This window comes from Chelon labrosus (assembly GCF_963514085.1).
Source record: "Chelon labrosus genome assembly, chromosome: 1".
In the NCBI taxonomy this organism is placed as follows: Eukaryota; Metazoa; Chordata; class Actinopteri; order Mugiliformes; family Mugilidae; genus Chelon; species Chelon labrosus.
This window is the reverse complement of record NC_140337.1, coordinates 37,468,816-37,487,545: the sequence shown is the minus strand read 5'-3', so window position 1 is coordinate 37,487,545 and position 18,730 is coordinate 37,468,816. Positions and strand designations below refer to the sequence as shown.

The window sequence follows — 18,730 nt, the reverse complement described above, 5'->3', positions numbered from 1 at the left end:
CTTGGCCAGCCGGTGATAGATTGGAGTTATAGCCCGTCTGAGCGGTTCATGCCAGGCTCGAATCAAACCCACCTCTGATGATGAACGTCATCAAAACATGCTTTTTTTTTCTTAAAAGACACAGGTGTCCAAGCTGTGTTAACAGGAAAGAGGCAGACTAGAAAACCTCAAAACCAACTGGGGCAGTGCGGGCGGGGCATCAAGGCCACCGTGGCCTTAGGGCAGATATTTTTTTCAAGGGCACAAGGCCAAATCGTGAAATTCCTGCCCTGGATGTGAGTATCTATTTACCTAAAAGTTAGGACCAAAGGTGCTACATATACATGCAGGGCCTGAAGTTAACTTTTTTGGCCACCAGCCACTGTGGCAGGTGGATTTTGAAATCCACCTGCCACAGTAGTTTTTTACCAGCCAAAATTTTTTTGTGCCTAAAATAAAGGTGAACAACTCAGAAAATGCATAAAAATGGTTCTTGAACTTGTACAGAATACACATTAAAGTGCTGTCTGGTTATTAACTACTTGGCATCGTTTCAAGAAATATCCGCGTCCACACAGGTCCGTTTCAGCTCGACCGAAAACGCTACTTCATATTCTAGGCCTATAGGTGGCGCTGTTTCAGTTTCAGAAATTCACCAAAAAACGGAGAGGAAGAGGCGGAGCATGCGCACAAATCTTGAGCGCTGTTTACAAATCGCCTTTTTTGCTCAGCGTGGTGGCACAGGAGCATGATATTTTGCCCTAGTAGCCCTAATAGGCTCAATATCTTCTCCAGCAGGAAAACTAGCATGTAGTCCGCCATTGTTGTTGATGTTGTTATGAGACGTCTCGCGGGATATAAGAGGTGGAAGGCTGCTCGGGAGTGTGGCGATGACATCATCGTTTTCTCCGTTTCTGTCTGTCAGAAACGCAAGAGGTGCGTTTGCGAATTTCTCCACCCTGGGACCCGTTTTCAGAAAAGTGCGTTTTAGGGCTGTGCGTTTACAGGATACTATCAGCCAAAACGATGCAAAACTTCTGCGTTTTTGCGTGTCTGCGTGGACAGGCCCCTTATTGGCTACCCGCCAACGTGGCAGGTAGGTTGACAGTTTCACCCGCCAATCACAAAAGTTACCCGCATTTGGCGGGTGGGCGGGTGCCAATTTCATGCCCTGTATACATGTGTGAGTTTTTGTTGCTTTTTTTCCTGTTGTACCGAACCGTGAGTTGTGGACACCCTACTGGAGAGAGTGTCTGCCTCCTGAACCCAAACTGGGAGCTGGTTCCACAGGAGAGGAGCCTGATAGCTGAAAGCTCTACCTCCCATTCTACTTTATGAAATTCTAGGAACCACAAGTAGGCCTGCACTTTCAGACCGAAGTGATCTGTTGGGATGATATGGTACAATAAGGTCTTTAAGATATGATGGAGCTAGGCCTTTAAGGGCCTTGTATGTAAGGAGGAGGATTTTAAATTCTATTCTAGACTTTAAAGGGAGCCAGTGAAGAGAAGCTAAAACTGGAGTAATATGATCTCTCTGGTTAATTCCTGTCAATGCTCTTACTGCTGCATTTTGAATCAGTTGGAGGCTTTTTAAAGAGCTATTTGGAGCCAGACAGTAATGAATTACAGTAATCCAATCTGGACGACACTAATGCATGAACTAGTTCTTGATCCAGTGGTAACTCTGTTCACATCCACAGCAAATGCAGATAACTTAGTTCTAGTAGAGAGGAGACTCTGACAGGACGTTGAAGATGAACTTATCGTCCAAAAACCCATTCCTTTATCAATTACTGCTCCTTTTTCTCTGCTTGACTTCATCCTCTTCTTCTTTGGGGAGTTTTGTCAGTGTTGATGCAAACACCTGCCTCTACAGTTTATTATTGTCCTCTCAGACCAGCAGGTGGACGTGAAGGTGCAGGAAGGGGCGGAGTCTGTCATCCTACCATGCAGAACAAACGCTGACCTGCCTGAGGACACCTCAGTGGAGTGGACTCGCTCTGAGCCAGAACTCATCATGGTCCATGTGTATCGAAACGGAAGTAACCAACTTAACAATCAGGACAGGTTTTACAAAGACAGAACAAAGATGAATGAAGACCTGCTGAAAACTGGAGACCTCAGTCTGACCCTGAAATACCCCACAGAGAGAGACTCTGGATCATACATCTGCACCGTCTACAGAGGCCAAGACATCCTGAGAGAGAAAGTAGTGCTGCACCACCTCAAAGGTACTGTAAGGACTGTAGATACAGGTCAGAGGTCAGAGGTCAGAGCTGTAGATACAGGTCAGAGGTCAGAGGTCAGTACTGTAGATACAGGTCAGAGGTCAGTACTGTAGATACAGGTCAGAGGTCAGAGCTGTAGATACAGGTCAGAGGTCAGTACTGTAGATACAGGTCAGAGGTCAGCTGTAGATACAGGTCAGAGGTCAGAGCTGTAGATACAGGTCAGAGGTCAGAGCTGTAGATACAGGTCAGAGGTCGGGGCTGTAGATACAGGTCAGAGGTCAGAGGTCAGAGCTGTAGATACAGGTCAGAGGTCAGAGGTCAGAGCTGTAGATACAGGTCAGAGGTCAGAGCTGTAGATACAGGTCAGAGGTCAGAGGTCAGAGCTGTAGATACAGGTCAGAGGTCAGTACTGTAGATACAGGTCAGAGGTCAGTACTGTAGATACAGGTCAAAGGTCAGTACTGTAGATACAGGTCAGAGGTCAGTACTGTAGATACAGGTCAAAGGTCAGTACTGTAGATACAGGTCAGAGGTCAGAGGTCATGTGTTTCTTTATGTTTCTCCATAGGACTGTTTCCAACCTGGGCCAAGGTTCTCCTGGTTCTCCTGGTTGTTCTTGGGGTCGTTGGGGGTCTTCTGTTTCATTGTCGACACTACTTCATGTCAGGTGAGTCTCCACTACTACACTACCCATAATGCTGATGGTAACATGTGTCCTGTGGAGGAGACTTGTTCCAGCTGCTGAAAGAGTTCAGAGTTCAAACAGCTGCTACAGAGAGCTGAAGAGAAACTTCCAGGTTTAGTTCCAGAAGTCAGAAACTCTTCATCAAACATGTCTGCAGCACTTTACAGGACGCTTTGACTAGTTACCAAGGAACGAGTCAGGAAGACATCAGGGACAAACGGAGACACAATCCAGCTCTAATCAGAAGCTCCTGACGTCCTCAATCAGGACCTGAGCTCTGAGCTCATGAGTCCAGGTCTCTCCCAGTCCCAGTAAAACCAGAGCAGAGGGTTAGGGTTCTTCCTCATCCATTCATCTGATTGGTTCCTCATTAGTTCCTGACTTCTTCTTTGGTAACTGCTCCAAATGTCCTGAAGAAGAAAACTGGTGTTCAGTCACAAACTAGTTTCCACTGGTTTGTGTCAGAGGTGTGACAGACGTCAGGTGAGCTCAGGTCACCTGGTTGATCCACGTCCTCAAACAAACTGAACACTGAGAGTCCTCCACCAACATGAGACACATAGACAAGGATGGACAGAGACGTCCTGTTACCATCAGAGCTGCTGCTGCTGTCTCTACAGCTGATGATGGGATTTGTTGTCTTCTCAGACTACCAGGTGGTGGTGGATTCAGGGGTGAAGTCTGTCCAGCTGCCCTGCAAAACCACAGCTCACCTGCCTGAAGACGCTAAAGTGGAGTGGAAGGATGATGAAGATGTGGTAGTCCATGTGTATCAGAACGGCTCTGACCAGCTTGAAGACCAGAACCAGATTTACAGAAACAGAACGAAGATTAAGAAAAACCTGAAAACTGGAGACCTCAGTCTGACCCTGAAATACCCCAGAGATGGAGACACCAACACCTACACCTGCACCGTCTACAACAAGGAGGGAGACATCCTGATGAAGAAAGATGTGATGCTCAATGTCAGAGGTCAGTACTGTAGATACAGGTCAGAGGTCAGAGGTCAGTACTGTAGATACAGGTCAGAGGTCAGAGGTCAGTACTGTAGATACAGGTCAGAGGTCAGAGGTCAGTACTGCAGACACAGGTCAGAGGTCAGAGGTCAGTACTGCAGATACAGGTCAGAGGTCAGAGGTCAGTACTGTAGATACAGGTCAGAGGTCAGAGGTCAGTACTGTAGATACAGGTCAGAGGTCAGTACTGTAGATACAGCAGGGTTCCCACGCGTCCTGGAAAACCTGGAAAACCTGGAAAATAACTGACCAATTTTCCAGTCATGGAAAACATGGAAAATGAGAAAAAGGTCAAATGTCCTGGAAATTATTAAATTATCCTGGAAAATTATTATCCTTCCCCTGCCTTGTGAGCGAATGCAAAAGGGTTAAAAGTTATGCACATGCATGTCTTCTGGGCAACATACGGCACAGAGCTTCTCTGCTTCTAGCCAGCGCAGCGCCCCATGTGACACTACCAGCAAATCAAATTTGATTTTGTCGCTAGTTTTAGCAAAGAATTTCTGGCTTTAGCGACTTTTCAGACCCAGCGCCTAGAGACAAAACTCGGGACTACGGTAAGTTGAAAAGTGCCAGTGTCGCTAGTATTGGCTCTTCCGCGGCCACGGGCTCCTCTCTATCCTCCGTTGAGTGACAGGCGGAGGAGCAGAGGAAAGGTATTAGTGGGCGTGTCGTTCACCGAGTTAGCTGTGCGCAGTGACATTAAACATATTTCTGATTTCAACAGAGCGGGAGCTTCGAGGTAATTAACAGTTAATGGGCCACCTTGTTTTATTGTCTGACAATAGAAACAGAAAATAAGTGAATGAAAACAACTTTTGGAATTCTGTTGTATTAAAATACTGTGTATGTGCACAGATAGATGGGGAGAAGAAATGAGAGGGATTAACGAGTTTTCATGTAAACTTGAGATCGTTAATTTCCAAAGAAAGTAGTTGAAAGTCAACAGTGTGAGATGTGCACAGAAACCACAGGGAATAGGAGCACCCTTAGAAAAGTAGGCAGTGAAACCTTAAAGTAGCCTACCCTATTACATGTTCATGTGAACTGCTGGCATGTTTTATTTCCACTGTTAGCATAAATTAATGTGATTTAACATGGCTAAATTGGCATTACAGCTATCAATCAGTCGATTTGACTTTATTCAAGAGTCAAGAAAGTCTTTATTGTCATTATGCTGGATAACGAAATATTTGTTGGACCCGTGGCTTACATATAATAGAATAATAAATAGAATAAAATAGAGGTACATGTTAAATAAAAAGTATTGCATATTAAGTAATAGACAGTTTCAAATGTTTGTGTTGTCCTCTTATAACAGGAGTGAGTGACAATGTCAGGAAGACATTGCAAATTCAAAAGGGAGTGGATGGAAGACCCCCAGTTCAGGGACTGGCTAGGAGAGATGTCAGGCGATGTACAAAGGGCATGCTGCAAGTTTTGTAGAAAGTCTTTTGATGTTGGCAACATGGGTTTGTCAGCTCTAAAGAGTCACGCACGAGGGCAAGGCCACATCAAGACAGCTGGACAGTTAAAGAATGAGAGACGAATGACAGATTTTATGAGGGGGGGCTACTTCAAAGGACACAGGAGAGGGAAGTAGCTGTACAAGCAACAAAGAACCACAAACAGCCACTGAAAGTGTCAGTCATGGAAATGCAGCACAAGGCTCTAGTACAGAAACACAAGGAAGCTTAGCATGTTTTACAGGTCAAGCTGTGTTTGAAGCAGAGATTCGCTGGGTAATCAAGATGGTCAAGTCACACTATTCATTCAATTCCAGCTCTGACATCTCAGCAATTTTTGGACAGATGTTCCCCGACAGCCAAACAGTTTTCATGTGGCGCAACCGAGTCTGCTTATCTTATATGTTCTGGTTTAGGTCCTTATTTCAAACAGCAACTGATCACAGATATAAGAAAAGCACAGTGCTACGTGATTTCTTTTGATGAATGCTTAAATAAAGTGACACAGACAGAACAGTTGGATGTTCTGGTGCAGTACTGGAGCGAATGTGAAGGGAAAGTTGTGGTGCACTATTATGATTCAGAGTTTATGGGACACACTCAAGCAGAGAAGCTTCTGGAAAGAGTAAAGAGAACCCTGTCACCACTTAATCCCAGTAAACTTCTACAGATTTCAATGGATGGCCCGGCAGTTATCTGGAACTGAGGCTATTCCAAGAAGATAAGAGCCGAGAGGACCCAGATTCACCAAAGATGATCAATCTGGGAAGCTGTGGTTTGCATATTGTGCATTCAAGTTTTCAGGACAGAGAGAGAGAAACAGGTTGGAAGGTGGGAGATGTGCTCAGAGCTCTTTGGCAGATGTTCCATGACTCACCAGCAAGACGAGATGACTTCATTGAGGTGACCAAAACAACAAAATTTCCTCTGAAGTTCTGTGCCCATCGATGGGTTGAAGACTTAGCAGTTGCCGAGCGGGCAATAGAACTGTGGCCAGCTGCACAACAGTACATCAAAAGCCACCAGAATCTCCCGAAAAGCAAAGTACCATCATCTGCATCCTACTGTACAGTAAAAGGGGCCACTGGTGACCATCTTTTTCAGGCGAAGCTCCAGTTTTTTGCAAGTGTTGCCAGACAGCTGAAGCCTTTTTTGGAGAAATTCCAGACAGATGTGCCAGTGGTGCCCTTCTTGGCAAAAGAGCTCCAGTCCATCCTGAGAAGCTTGCTGTCATGCTTTATCAAAAGGGAAGAGTTGGAGAAGATGAAAACACCTGTCCAGCTGCTGAAACTGGACCTCCAAAACAAATCAATCCATGTGCCACTCAAACAGCTGGACGTAGGATTTGCCACAAAGCAAGCTTTGGAGAAGGCATCTGAAAAGCTCCAGGAAAATCCAGTTAACATACAGGTGTTCAAGAAAGAATGTGTCTCATTCCTTGCTGTGACCTGCAAAAAAATGATGGAGAGAAGTCCTCTTGTGTACCCAGCAGTGCGGCACATGAGCTCCCTTGACCCTGTGCTCATGGTGACAGAAGCTGAAAGTGCAATAGCAATGTTTGAGAAACTCCTACAGGTTCTCCTCAATGCAGGATGATGCACTGCCTCAGAGTGTGACAAAGCCCTTGCTCAGTATAAAGCTTTCTCATTACATGCCAATGCAAACCATAAGGCACAGTTCAAAGATTTTGTTTACAGTTGCCGGCTGGATGAATTTTTTGGAAGATTTTTCAGTGGCAAAGAAGAGTATGCAGCACTGTGGGACTTGGTGAAATGTCTGCTCACTTTTTCACATGGACAAGCAGCAGTGGAAAGGGGCTACTCCGTCAACAAAGACATGCTCGTTGAAAATCTGAAGGAGAGGAGTCTGATTGCGCTTGGTTCAGGATGCAACAGCTAAGTGTGCAGTAGATGAAGCCCTGCCAAAGGACCTCATACAACACTGCAAAGGAGCAAGAATGAGATACGTACAGTACCTTGCGGATGAGAAGGAAAAAAAGAACAGACCTCAAATGAAAAGAAGAGAAAGGAGCTCCACCAAGAAATTGAAAACCTGAAGGCAAAACAGAGAAGAATTGAGAGAAGCAGTGAGATGATGCAGAAAGAAGCAGACGAAATGGCAGTGCATGCTGAAAAAAAACAAGACTTTACATTACTAACCAAGTCAAATGCATATCGCAAAAGTGTGGCAGAGAAAAAGGAGGAGCTGAAGCTCTGGCCCAAACACTGGAAAGCCTGCAGGAGAGTGTAAAAAAGCTTAAGTAACTGAGGAACTTTTTTTATTTATTTTTTTTGAGGAACAGTTTTGTTAGAATGACATTGCTTTGTTTTATATTGATCTTTTGCACTGCAGGGTAAAATTTTATTTTGATATTTATATTTATGACAATTTATGTTTTGTTTGGCAAAAGGAAGTGCAGGAGAGAAAGTAAGAGAAAAGAGAAATCTGAGTTGGCAATTGCCCAATTGAACATTGTTACTCCAGTTTGTCATGCTAATAAAGTGCCACGCTGTAATCTGTGAGTGTTTGCTTTATTCTGTGATACATTTGTCATATCTATTTTTCACAGATAAATTATAGCCATAGACTGCACATCAAATGTCTGAGTAATAAACATAGAAACAATCTAGGTAAATGCAAGTTACAACTGTAGAAGAAAAAAAAAAAGAATATTTCCAAAGAATGAGCGGGACAGGGGAATGTATTAGTGTATGACATGATAACTTGTCTCTGTAGCAGCTGAAAAAGTCCTGGAAAATAATTTCAGGTTAGGAGTTGGAACCCTGTACAGGTCAGAGGTCAGAGGTCAGTACTGTAGATATAGGTCATAGGTCAGAGGTCAGTGCTGTAGATACAGGTCAGAGGTCAGTACTGTAGATACAGGTCAGAGGTCAGAGGTCAGTACTGTAGATACAGGTCAGAGATCAGTAGTGTAGATACAGGTCAGAGGCCAGAGGTCAGTACTGTAGATACAGGTCAGAGGTCAGAGGTCAGTACTGTAGATACAGGTCAGAGATCAGAGGTACTGTAGATACAGGTCAGAGGTCAGAGGTCAGTACTGTAGATACAGGTCAGAGGTCAGTACTGTAGATACAGGTCAGAGGTCAGTACTGTAGATACAGGTCAGAGGTCAGAGGTCAGTACTGTAGATACAGGTCAGAGGTCAGTACTGTAGACACAGGTCAGAGGTCAGAGGTCAGTACTGTAGATACAGGTCAGAGGTCAGTACTGTAGATACAGGTCAGAGGTCAGAGGTCAGTACTGTAGATACAGGTCAGAGGTCAGTACTGTAGATACAGGTCAGAGGTCAGAGGTCAGTACTGTAGATACAGGTCAGAGGTCAGAGGTCAGTACTGTAGATACCAGAGATGGGACCAAGTCTTTGTCCTCCAGTCCTAAACTTTTCATTTAGTCCTTTTAACAGTAATAATCTATTCAGTTTAAATGACAGATCATAAATCCTTTTTAAATCTACATTTATTTATCATAACATGTGATAAAATGTCTAAAAGCAAAGAGCTGATCCTTCCATATGGCACTATTAACCAGTTCCATTGAACTCATCTGCAACAATATTCTTCCTTTTAAACTTTCTTTGCTGAAGAAACATTTGATCAAATGTAGAAAAGTGCAGCTGAAATCATTTGGACAAAAAGTGCTGACATTTCATTTCCAAAGCTCTAGAATGAGTTCCACAATACTTCATTTCTGTCCTGTCTTGTCCTCGTCTCATCTCATATTGAAACATACCATCATCATCATCAGCGTATCCATCAACAGCTTGGTGTATCTTCTGCTATTTCGGGGCCTTATTCTCCGTTGCATTTCCTAAAGTTTGTCAGTCATTTGTGGACGATGAGGTGATGAGATTGAAGGCTGTTGTGGTTCATTGGTGACGCTTTTGTTCATCTGGTATTCCTCAAATCTGGAAAGAAGTCATCTTGTAAAACAGATGTCAGTAAATCCCTTCTAGTCCTCCATAGATAGCATTTAAAATGACACTTTGCTCCTAATACTAGTAATATATCAACCTTAACATTAAGTTCCTAGACGCTTCTGGCGCCGGTCGAAGCCGACAGCTGCTTGTAACAGCTCTTACTTGATCTCTCTTTCTTTCCAGTTTATTTCACTTTTAGTGGAGATTACTTTGTAGATACTTTTAAGACAGCACCACACTTTGATAGTTTTCCTAGTGGCCAAATTCTAAGAAAATTCTTAGAATCATGACGTTTTCTAAGAATTTCCTCTCAAAGTTAGGAGTAGCTCCTAGTAAAGATAAAAGCTATTCCTAAAGAATCTTAGCTCTTAAGAGTGCTCCTAAGGTGAGATCTGCTAAGAGCAGGGAGGAGGACTTTTAGGAGGCTTTGGAATTTCTTAAGCAGAGGAGAAAATGGCTGAAAGAAGAGGCAGGAGAGATATTCTCTGAATGACAATCAAGCTTGTTACAATCACAATATCACCGGAAATGAAAGTCATCACAACACTGAGGTATTTAGCAACAGGAAAAATGCAACAATGCAGCAGTGATGACTTGGAGCCAAATCTACTCTAAACACTTTTATTCTCATTGACCAGTTGATCCAGAAGCAAACACTGTTCCTCTGTCCAGTTGGGTTTCCTACTTCATTTCTTCTCCACTCCTGTTCGGTTGTTGGAAAATTTGAACACCAACCAACTCTGCTTCTTCTAGGCCGGTTAGCAATCACAGAAACAGATGAAAGCTGAGACATTTTACTCTTGTTAATACCAGATGATGAAAAATGACCAGCATGGTAAATGAATGGAAGCAGATCAATAGAACTATCAGCATGTGAATACTGTGGTAGTGGCCTGAGTTTAATCACACATTTTATAGGATACTTTTTAAAGTATAGCTTACTATTTATTTATTTTTATGTAAAGTATTATTTATAATTACACAGTCTTCATAGAGATTAGATTCTGTTATTAAGTCTATTAATTTGACGTCCATTCTAGGCCAATTATCACCAAAAGTGTATTTTTATCTAGTTTTAGGATCAACCAATCACACCTCTTGAAATGATGACTCATACCTAGCAACGGGGTCAACCACACCTCCTCACTAAGATAAGAGTTTCTGTCCATTCCTTGCTAAGAGTTCTCTGAGAATTTTCTGGAATCACTCCTAAGCTAAGACTCCTAGCTAGGAATTTTTAGGCTAAGTTAGGAGCTCTGAGAGGATTCTCAGAATCTGAAGGAATATGGGCCCAGGTTTGTAATGGATCCCTATGGCTGCACTCTAGCTCTCACTCTAACTTCAGAGATTCTTTGAAATTCTGAAAAAAAAACTGTGGCCACAGTTTTTGAGGTACAGAGATAAAAAATACATAAAAACCTATGGATTTTTGTTGGCTTTCCAATGGTGTGGGTTTTGTTTGTGTGGGACATACGGTTTGGACTACAGGCTCCTCTGAGCGAGGAGTGCGCCGACCAGTTTTCAGATTTTTCCCCGTGTGTGTGTATGTGAAAAGTGAGAGCAATTTTTCCTTCGAGAATACCTTTCCCTCCTCGCCTTTCTCAATCGATTGTGGCAACAATTTTCACAGTACGTGCGTGGAAATACACTAAATTGTAGAGGACCCTTGGCTGACGCTCCCAATGTGGTCGTTTTCCCGATAGGACTTGTAGTTTTTGATTTATGAGCATTAGTTGGGACCCCTAATCCTAGGGTCCAGTTTTTTTGGACCTCCCTCTCACTCAGGCAGAGGTGAGAGGCAGAAGGAGACTTCAGCAGCAGCTGGCCCTGGTAGCCATGACAACCGGACCCTAACGAGCTTAGACACGCCCACCTGAACACTGCCCTGCCCCTGATTGGCTTACCATGAAATCTTACCCTGCCTTAGCCAATCATCATCACTTGTGTGGCTGAATGGTTGGTTACAACATTTTGCAGCAGTTGCTTGGCGACTTCACTGTTGCGTTTCGTTTTCCCTCATTCTGCTGAACGAGGTGAACGAACACAGAAGTGAAGTCTGTCTTTATGTTTATTACACTTTACAGTGAATCTATAAACTGTTTACCAGCGTACCAGTTGATACTGGTAACGTGACCGTAAACACAACTGAAGAACTTTAGTGTCATTAATGAATAATTAGAGAGCTCCTGTTTGTTCTTGGGTAAGAAGGCCCTCGACCATACATGAGCCAGAAGACAAGAAAGACAATCTGCTGCTGGTGCTGGGAAATAAGAATGAAAAGGAATGAACCTGATTAAGACACAGGGAAATGTTCTGAAATCATTCATTCACTTCATAAATAGATAGTTGAACATTTAACATTTAATACATCAGTAGTTTACACTTCTTAACTTGTCTCTGTTCAATGGAGAATGGGACATATTTCAGACTGGAACCAGTCAAACATGTTTCACTCCAAATATTTCTCTTCAATGTGCTCAGAGCTGCTGCTGCTGTCTCTACAGCTGATGATGGGATTTGTTGTCCTCTCAGTCCCCCAGGTGGAGGTGGATTCAGGGGTGGAGTCTGTCCAGCTGACCTGGAAAACCACAGCTCACCTGCCTAAAAACGCTAAAGTGGAGTGGATGGACAGATACAACAGGAAGGTCCATGTGTATCAGAACGGCTCTGACCAGCTTGAAGACCAGTACCAGATTTACAGAAACAGAACGAAGATGAATGAAGACCTGCTGAAAACTGGAGACCTCAGTCTGACCCTGAAATACCCCACAGATGATGACACCAGCACCTACACCTGCACCGTCTACAACAAGAAGGGAGACATCCTGATGAAGAAACAAGTGAAGCTCTATGTCAGAGGTTTGTTTTGTTTTTTTCTTTCTTTGTCTTTTCTTTCATTCAGTCTTTATTATTTCTTTATTTTATTCTCTCTGAGTGCATGCTGGTAGTGAGTGTGGTGAGCAGAGACATTGATGAATGTATCACCGTCAATGATCTGTTTGTGTCGGTGCAACCGTTGACGCTGTCCACAACAAAGGTCATTCTGTCTAATGTCCCCCCCTTTATCACTGATGAGTTCCTAAGCAGAGAGTTATCTAGACATGGAAAAGTTGTGTCTCCTCTTAAAAAGATCCTCTCTGGCTGTAAGTCTCCATTGTTGAAGCATGTGGTGTCTCACAGGAGACAGCTCTACATGATCCTGAACAACCAGGATGAGGAGCTGTGGGGTCAGGGCGGGATGGTGCTGGTCAGCAGGACGGCCTGGACGGCGCTGCTGGTGAGGACAGTGTACAGGTTGAGGGAGAGGAGGGACTCACAGGAGGAAGATGTTGGTGTAAGTGGTGAAGATGACCTTGAGGAAAGAAAGGCTCACACAGCCACAATGGTCAAGTCCTTCCTCCAGGAAACAAAGAACATGAAAGGAGTTAAAGTGGAGGATTATTTTCCTGACTGGAACAGAGGATGGGAGGGGGAGGTGGTTTCTAGTCACCACACAGCAATCAGTGGAGGAGTGGGTCTCCTGTTCTCCAGGAACTTCACTCCAGCTTCTCTGGAGGTCCAGCATGTCCTAGAGGGGAGGTGTATTTCAGCTAAGGCTCTTTTTGACCATTTTATTAATATCTATGCTCCAACCAACGGTGCAGAGAGGAGGATGTTACTGAAGCAAGTTAGTGACAAACTGAGTGACTGTGGCTCGGAGGATTTTTTATTCTTGGAGGGGATTTGAACTGAAAATGAGTTTTTAGAGCGTAACCATGCAGAGCCTCATCCAGCCTCCCAGCATGCTCTGAGGCAGCTGCTTCACTCTCATGGCCTGGTGGATGACTCCAGGCAGTACACATGGTCCCATTCTAGAGAAGACAGGGTCTCCTTAGCCAGACTTGACCGTTTTTATTGTTTGAAGCAACATTTTAATATTATAATATATTTTTTACCTGTTGGAGACAAAAGCACATGGTGGACTAGTGAGATCCAGAGTACAGAACATCTCAGAGATGGATGCACCGTCCAGCTTCTTCTTTGGTCTGGAGAAGAAACGAGGACAGAAGAATCCAGTGATCCACTCTCTCCTGTCAGACACAGGGCAGGAACTGACAGGTTCTGGACAGATCAGAAGGAGAGCTGTTGGTTTTTATTCCTCTTTGTTCTCCAGTCAATATGAAGAGGATGAGCCACTGTGTCAAGAGTTCTGCAACGAGCTGCCTCAGGTCTCTGAGGAGACCAACTCACAGCTGGAGAGGCCTTTACAGCTGCAGGAACTTCAGGGCGCTCTGCAGAGCATGCAGGGGTGGAGGGCTCCCGGCATCGATGGCCTGACTGTGGAGTTTTATAAAGCCTTCTGGGACATTTAATCAGCTGATCTTTTAGATGTTTTTAATGAAAGCATGGCCTCAGGTTCATTGCCACTGTCCTGCCACAGAGCCATAATCACTCTCCTGCCTCAGAAAGGAAACCTGCAGGATATTAAGAACTGGAGCCCTGTGTCTCTGCTTTGTATGGATTACAAGATCATGTCCAAAGTCCTGGCCAACAGGCTGAGAGCGGCTGTCCATCAAGTCGTCCATCAGGACCAGGCGTACTGTGTGCCCGGCAGGTCCGTGGTAGATAATATCTACCTAATTCCAGATGTTTTGGAGGTCTCCAGCTCATTGCAGACATGAAAATCACTCACCTTTTGGCGAAATTCGCTGTTTTGAAACCAAAATAAGTGACCTACGTGAATCGTGTAGATTTGATGAGAAAAAGTTTGGGGGGGGGGGGGGAGCGGGGGGTGCAGGTGTGGCGAGTGCATGGCAGACTGATCTCATGAACTGCGTATGTATGACACACCAATGGCCACTAGCGTGCTATCCAACGCATTAATAGCATTTTGGCGTGTTTACAGATAACACGCTAGTTGGCTAAGTTGAAAGTGGCGTGTATATTTACGCAAAACCATGATGCCACGTTGCGCATGGAAATATTAGCGCGAATGGAATACCGTTACCGATTGGTTTACAAGCAGTTCGCTTCGTGCTGACCAGAGCGTGCACACAAGGGGTGCCGTGCAGACCACCACCACTGACTGAATTTGGTGAATGATGGTTTCAATATTTTTTTATATTTTCTGGTAGGCCTATATCTAAGTTACCCAGGAGCTCTGTTGACATAGGCTTAGTTAACGTACAGCTTGATGAGTCATTGAACACAGCAGGAGAGAACGCAACGTTAGCCAGCCAAAGCAACGGTGGAAAATTATTAGCTAACGCTACCGTTACGTTAGACTAACATTAGCTAAATATTGTTACTAAAGTTAGCTGCTAGCTTGTAATAGCTAACGATAAATCACAAAAAAGAAACACTGGTTAATGTTAGTGCTTCTTTCTTAAATCTCTACAACTCGTTTTTCTGGTTCTGAGAGTATTACGAACTGTGTCAAGTCTCAGGAGGGAGAGTGGCAACTGTAACTGCAGTATCACAAGGACATCCCTTTACTCTCCCTTTCATTCATTATACAAAACAAGATTGATTGTGTTCCTTTTCTATGTTGATGACCTTAACAGATTTAAAATAATATATCACTATCCCTTGAAAAGTGTTTAATGTTTTGATAATGCTGGAAACCACTGTATTGTGTGTTTTAGGTTGTTATCTTTGCCAATAAAATGTATTAAAATTACATAACATTGTATTGGCTGTCAACCATGATGGAAGAGTAGACAAGTTAAGTGACAGCATGTCCACCATCTCTTAATGCTCTCCCCAGGTTGGCAAAAAAATGCATCTCAAAATGCATCAGATTGATGCTTTAAAATATGGAATTTTCAAAATTTTCTTCCGGGGGAGCATGCCCCTGGACCCGCCTAGAGGGGTAATATCCTTCTCACCTTTTTCACCCCTGACCCGTTTTCATGTCTGTCATTGGGTGTAGACTCTGGTCTGATTTCTCTGGATCAGGAAAAGACTTTTGACCGTGTTGAACACTGCTTCCTCTGGAAAACTATGGAGAAGTTTGGGTTCAGTGCTGGTTTCATTGCTAAGATCAGGGTGTTGTACAGTGGTATTGAGAGTGTGCTGAAGTTCAGTGGTAGTCTGTGTGCTCCTTTCAGAGTGTGTAGAGGCATCCGACAGGGCTGTGCACTGTCTGGTATGCTCTATGCACTCTCCCTAGAACCCCTGCTGCACAGGATACGCACAAGTACTGAAGGCCTGACTGGACCTGGTTTTAGAGAGAACATGGTTTTATCTGCTTATGCTGATGATGTCATTGTTTTTATAAAAAGCCAGCGTGAAATAGACATTTTAGCTAATATTACAAAAGATTTGAATGTTTTATCATCAGTGACTGTGAATTGGAAAAAAAGTGAAGCACTTGCAGTCGGTGAGTGGCGTGACGGTCTCCCAGTTCTCCCCCAGAACCTGGTTTAGAAGAGAGATGGTTTGAAATACCTTGGTGTCTTTTTAGGAAACGAAATAATAGTCCAGAAGAACTGGGAGAGCGTCACAGATAAAATAGAGGGTAGACTGGCTAAATGGAAATGGATGCTTCCTCAGATGTCTTACAAAGGTAGAGTAGCCTCTCAGCTCTGGCATGGCCTGACATGTATGGACCCCCCCTCAGGTTTACTAGCCCAGATTCAAACAAAAATGAGCAGTTTCTTCTGGGATGGTCTACACTGGGTACCACAGAGTGTACTGTTTTTATCCAGGGAGGAGGGGGGACAGGGCCACGTCCACCTGGCCAGTAGAAGGAGGGGGGACAGGGCCTCGTCCACCTGGCCAGTAGAAGGAGGGGGGACAGGGCCTCGTCCACCTGGCCAGTAGAAGGAGGGGGGACAGGGCCTCGTCCACCTGGCCAGTAGAACAGCCACATTCAGGTTCCAGTTCATCCAGAGGTTCCTGACAGGTCCGTCAGACCTGGTGTGGAGAGAAGTGGCTAGTTGTATTCTCAGACGTGTGAATAACCTGGGACTGGATGCTGCTCTGTTTTAACTGATTCTAACTTTCTAAATGTAAGGGTTTTACCTCCGTTTTATCAGGTGTTTTTAGATCCTGGGCTCTTTTTAGCCTTAAAGAAAGTGAAAAGTCTAATGCTCTGCACTGGTTGTTGAAGGAGCCACTGATCCACGGGGCGAGGCTGGATGTGTGCAGCGCCGCCACGCCTGGCCTGATGGGGGCGCTGCACCAAACTAAGACCTTGTGTCTGAAGCAGCTGGTGGATGCAGCAGGTCCAGACTTGACTGATGCCCGGGCCGTGGGCTCTCTGCTGGGTGGCTCAGAGGGTCCTGGGGCTCTGGAGGCAGAGGCTCTCTGGAAGGGACAGAGGCCTCATCAAGGCCCCATGATTTAGCTTCAAAGGCTTTTATCTCTGTTCTTAACCCTGCTGTTACCAAGAAGCTGAATGAGACTGTCTTCCATCTTTTCACTGAGTGGACAAGACTCACTCAATTCTTTAATCTTTTAACTGTTGTTGGTGAAAAGTTCTCTGAGAGCAGCTTCATCTTCGGTGCAGGCTACAAAAAGACAAAGCACATTAAGTGGCAGCTACTGAACTTCCTGTCAGGAGAGGCTGAATGAGCCATATACGTGAGCAGGAAGAACTAAATGGAGGACAGGGTGGGCCAGGAGGACACTTCAGTGTGGCTTTGTAATGTCAGGTCCAGACTTTGGCTGGAGTTCAGATTTTAGAAGATGATGGCAGACTTGGACACGTTTGAACAACAGTGGTGTTATAGGAACGTTATTTACACTGTGGAAGATGAACTTTTACTGGATCAATCTGTGTGTGTCTTATTTATTACTATGATGATCTCTATGGAAGATGACTCATGTGTTCATGGAAATGAAGTATTTCTGTAAAATCAAATCTTTCTCTCTCTCACAACCAACCAACCATCAAGACTCTGATCATCTGCAACACCTTTCTAGATCTCTGTCCTGTTCCTTCTGCTCTCATCTGCTTCTGTCCTTCAGCTTTCTCTACAATCATTCAATAAAGTCATGAAAACCTGCTGCTGCTGCTGTCTCTACAGCTGATGATGGGATTTGTTGTACCTCTCAGTCCCCCAGGTGGAGGTGGAGGAGGGGGTGGAGTCTGTCCAGCTGCCCTTCAGAACCACAGAGCTGGATGGAGACGTTAAAGTGGAGTGGAAGGACAGTGACAACTGGATGGTCCATGTGTATTCGAATGGCCCCGACCAGCTTGAAGACCAGGACCAGTTTTACAGTAAAAGAACAAAGATGAATGAAGACCTGCTGAAAACTGGAGACCTCAGTCTGACCCTGAAATACCCCACAAAGAGAGACAGTGGACGATACAGATGTAGAGTCTACAACAAGGAGGGAGACATGCTGAGAGAGAAAAGAGTGGAGCTCAGAGTCAAAGGTTTGTTTTCTTTCTTTCTGTCTGTCTGGGTCTCTAACTGTCTTGTGTCTCTAACTGTCTTTGTCTCTAACTGTCTTGTGTCTCCTCTGCAGAGTCCAGGTCCAGGATGTAACGTCTCCTCTGATGGCTGAAGAGTCAGTTTGATCAGGTTGTTGATCTTTGATTATTGATCAGTGAAGGATCTGATGATGATTTCAAAGAAGATAAAGCTGCTGGTGAAGCAGAGTTCATGTCAGCGACCTCCTCCTGCTTCAAGTCAAACCCTCAAAGTCAGTCAACACGTTTGGAAGGGCCTGCCCTCTAATTCAGCCATATTGGCAGGAACTTGCTGGAGAACTCCAGACGATCGTTGGCCTAAACATTGATTTTTCCTTTGTTACACTGTATTTGGGTAAAATCCCAGTTGGACTTATGGACCAGGACAATTATCTTTATAAAATACTTTTGGCAGCGAGCAAGAAAGCCATCACACGGAAATGGCTGCAGACAAACCTGCCTTCAAAGACGGACTGGATTACCATTGTAAATGAAATACAATGCATGGAAAAACTGACCTACTCTCTAAGATTACGGGCGGAACAGTATACAAAATACTGGGAAAAGTGGACTTCATATTTGTTGATGTGTAACTCGCTGCCTATGTGATTGATCACACCAATTTATGCAAACAAATGGCCTTTGTCAACTTTGTCAACCTGTCTGTTCCCTTATATTCTGTTTATTTTTTGTCCTTTGTATGTTCTTTACTGTTGGAAAAAGAACTGATAACTCAATAAAAAGAAAGTTAAAAAAAAAAAAAAAGAAGACGTGACGATCCAGTTTCTTTCTTCAAACGTAAAGACATTGCCAAGTGTCATCTCCTGCCTTTGACTGAACACCTACAACGCTCTCAAGCAAAGCTGGGTGTTGGAGTTGCAGACAAAGCAACAAGTCCTATCTACCGGTCCCAGAGAGACCTGCATCAGCTGTGCCGTTTCGTCACTGACCACCTCGTCACACCGACGCTTCGTCACCATCTCGTCACACCGACGCTCCGCCATCACCGACGC

The 18,730-nt window shown here is 44.3% G+C and overlaps 1 protein-coding gene across 1 annotated transcript in view; it reads left to right on the top strand.

Annotated features, from left to right (window-relative positions):
• Positions 1-18,388, top strand: part of LOC311492962 (butyrophilin-like protein 2) — a gene marked incomplete at its 5' end in the record, with an annotated part of 32,947 nt that extends 14,559 nt beyond the window's left edge. The window contains 6 exons of the mRNA XM_084551422.1: positions 1,877-2,212; positions 2,781-2,879; positions 3,546-3,869; positions 11,849-12,175; positions 17,358-17,681; positions 17,774-18,388. Coding sequence (XP_084407548.1) covers positions 1,877-2,212; positions 2,781-2,879; positions 3,546-3,869; positions 11,849-12,175; positions 17,358-17,681; positions 17,774-17,793 — 1,430 coding nt within the window. The 3' untranslated portion in view covers positions 17,794-18,388. The remainder of the gene's footprint in view (positions 1-1,876; positions 2,213-2,780; positions 2,880-3,545; positions 3,870-11,848; positions 12,176-17,357; positions 17,682-17,773) is intronic.
• Between the last annotated feature and the right edge of the window lie 342 nt (positions 18,389-18,730).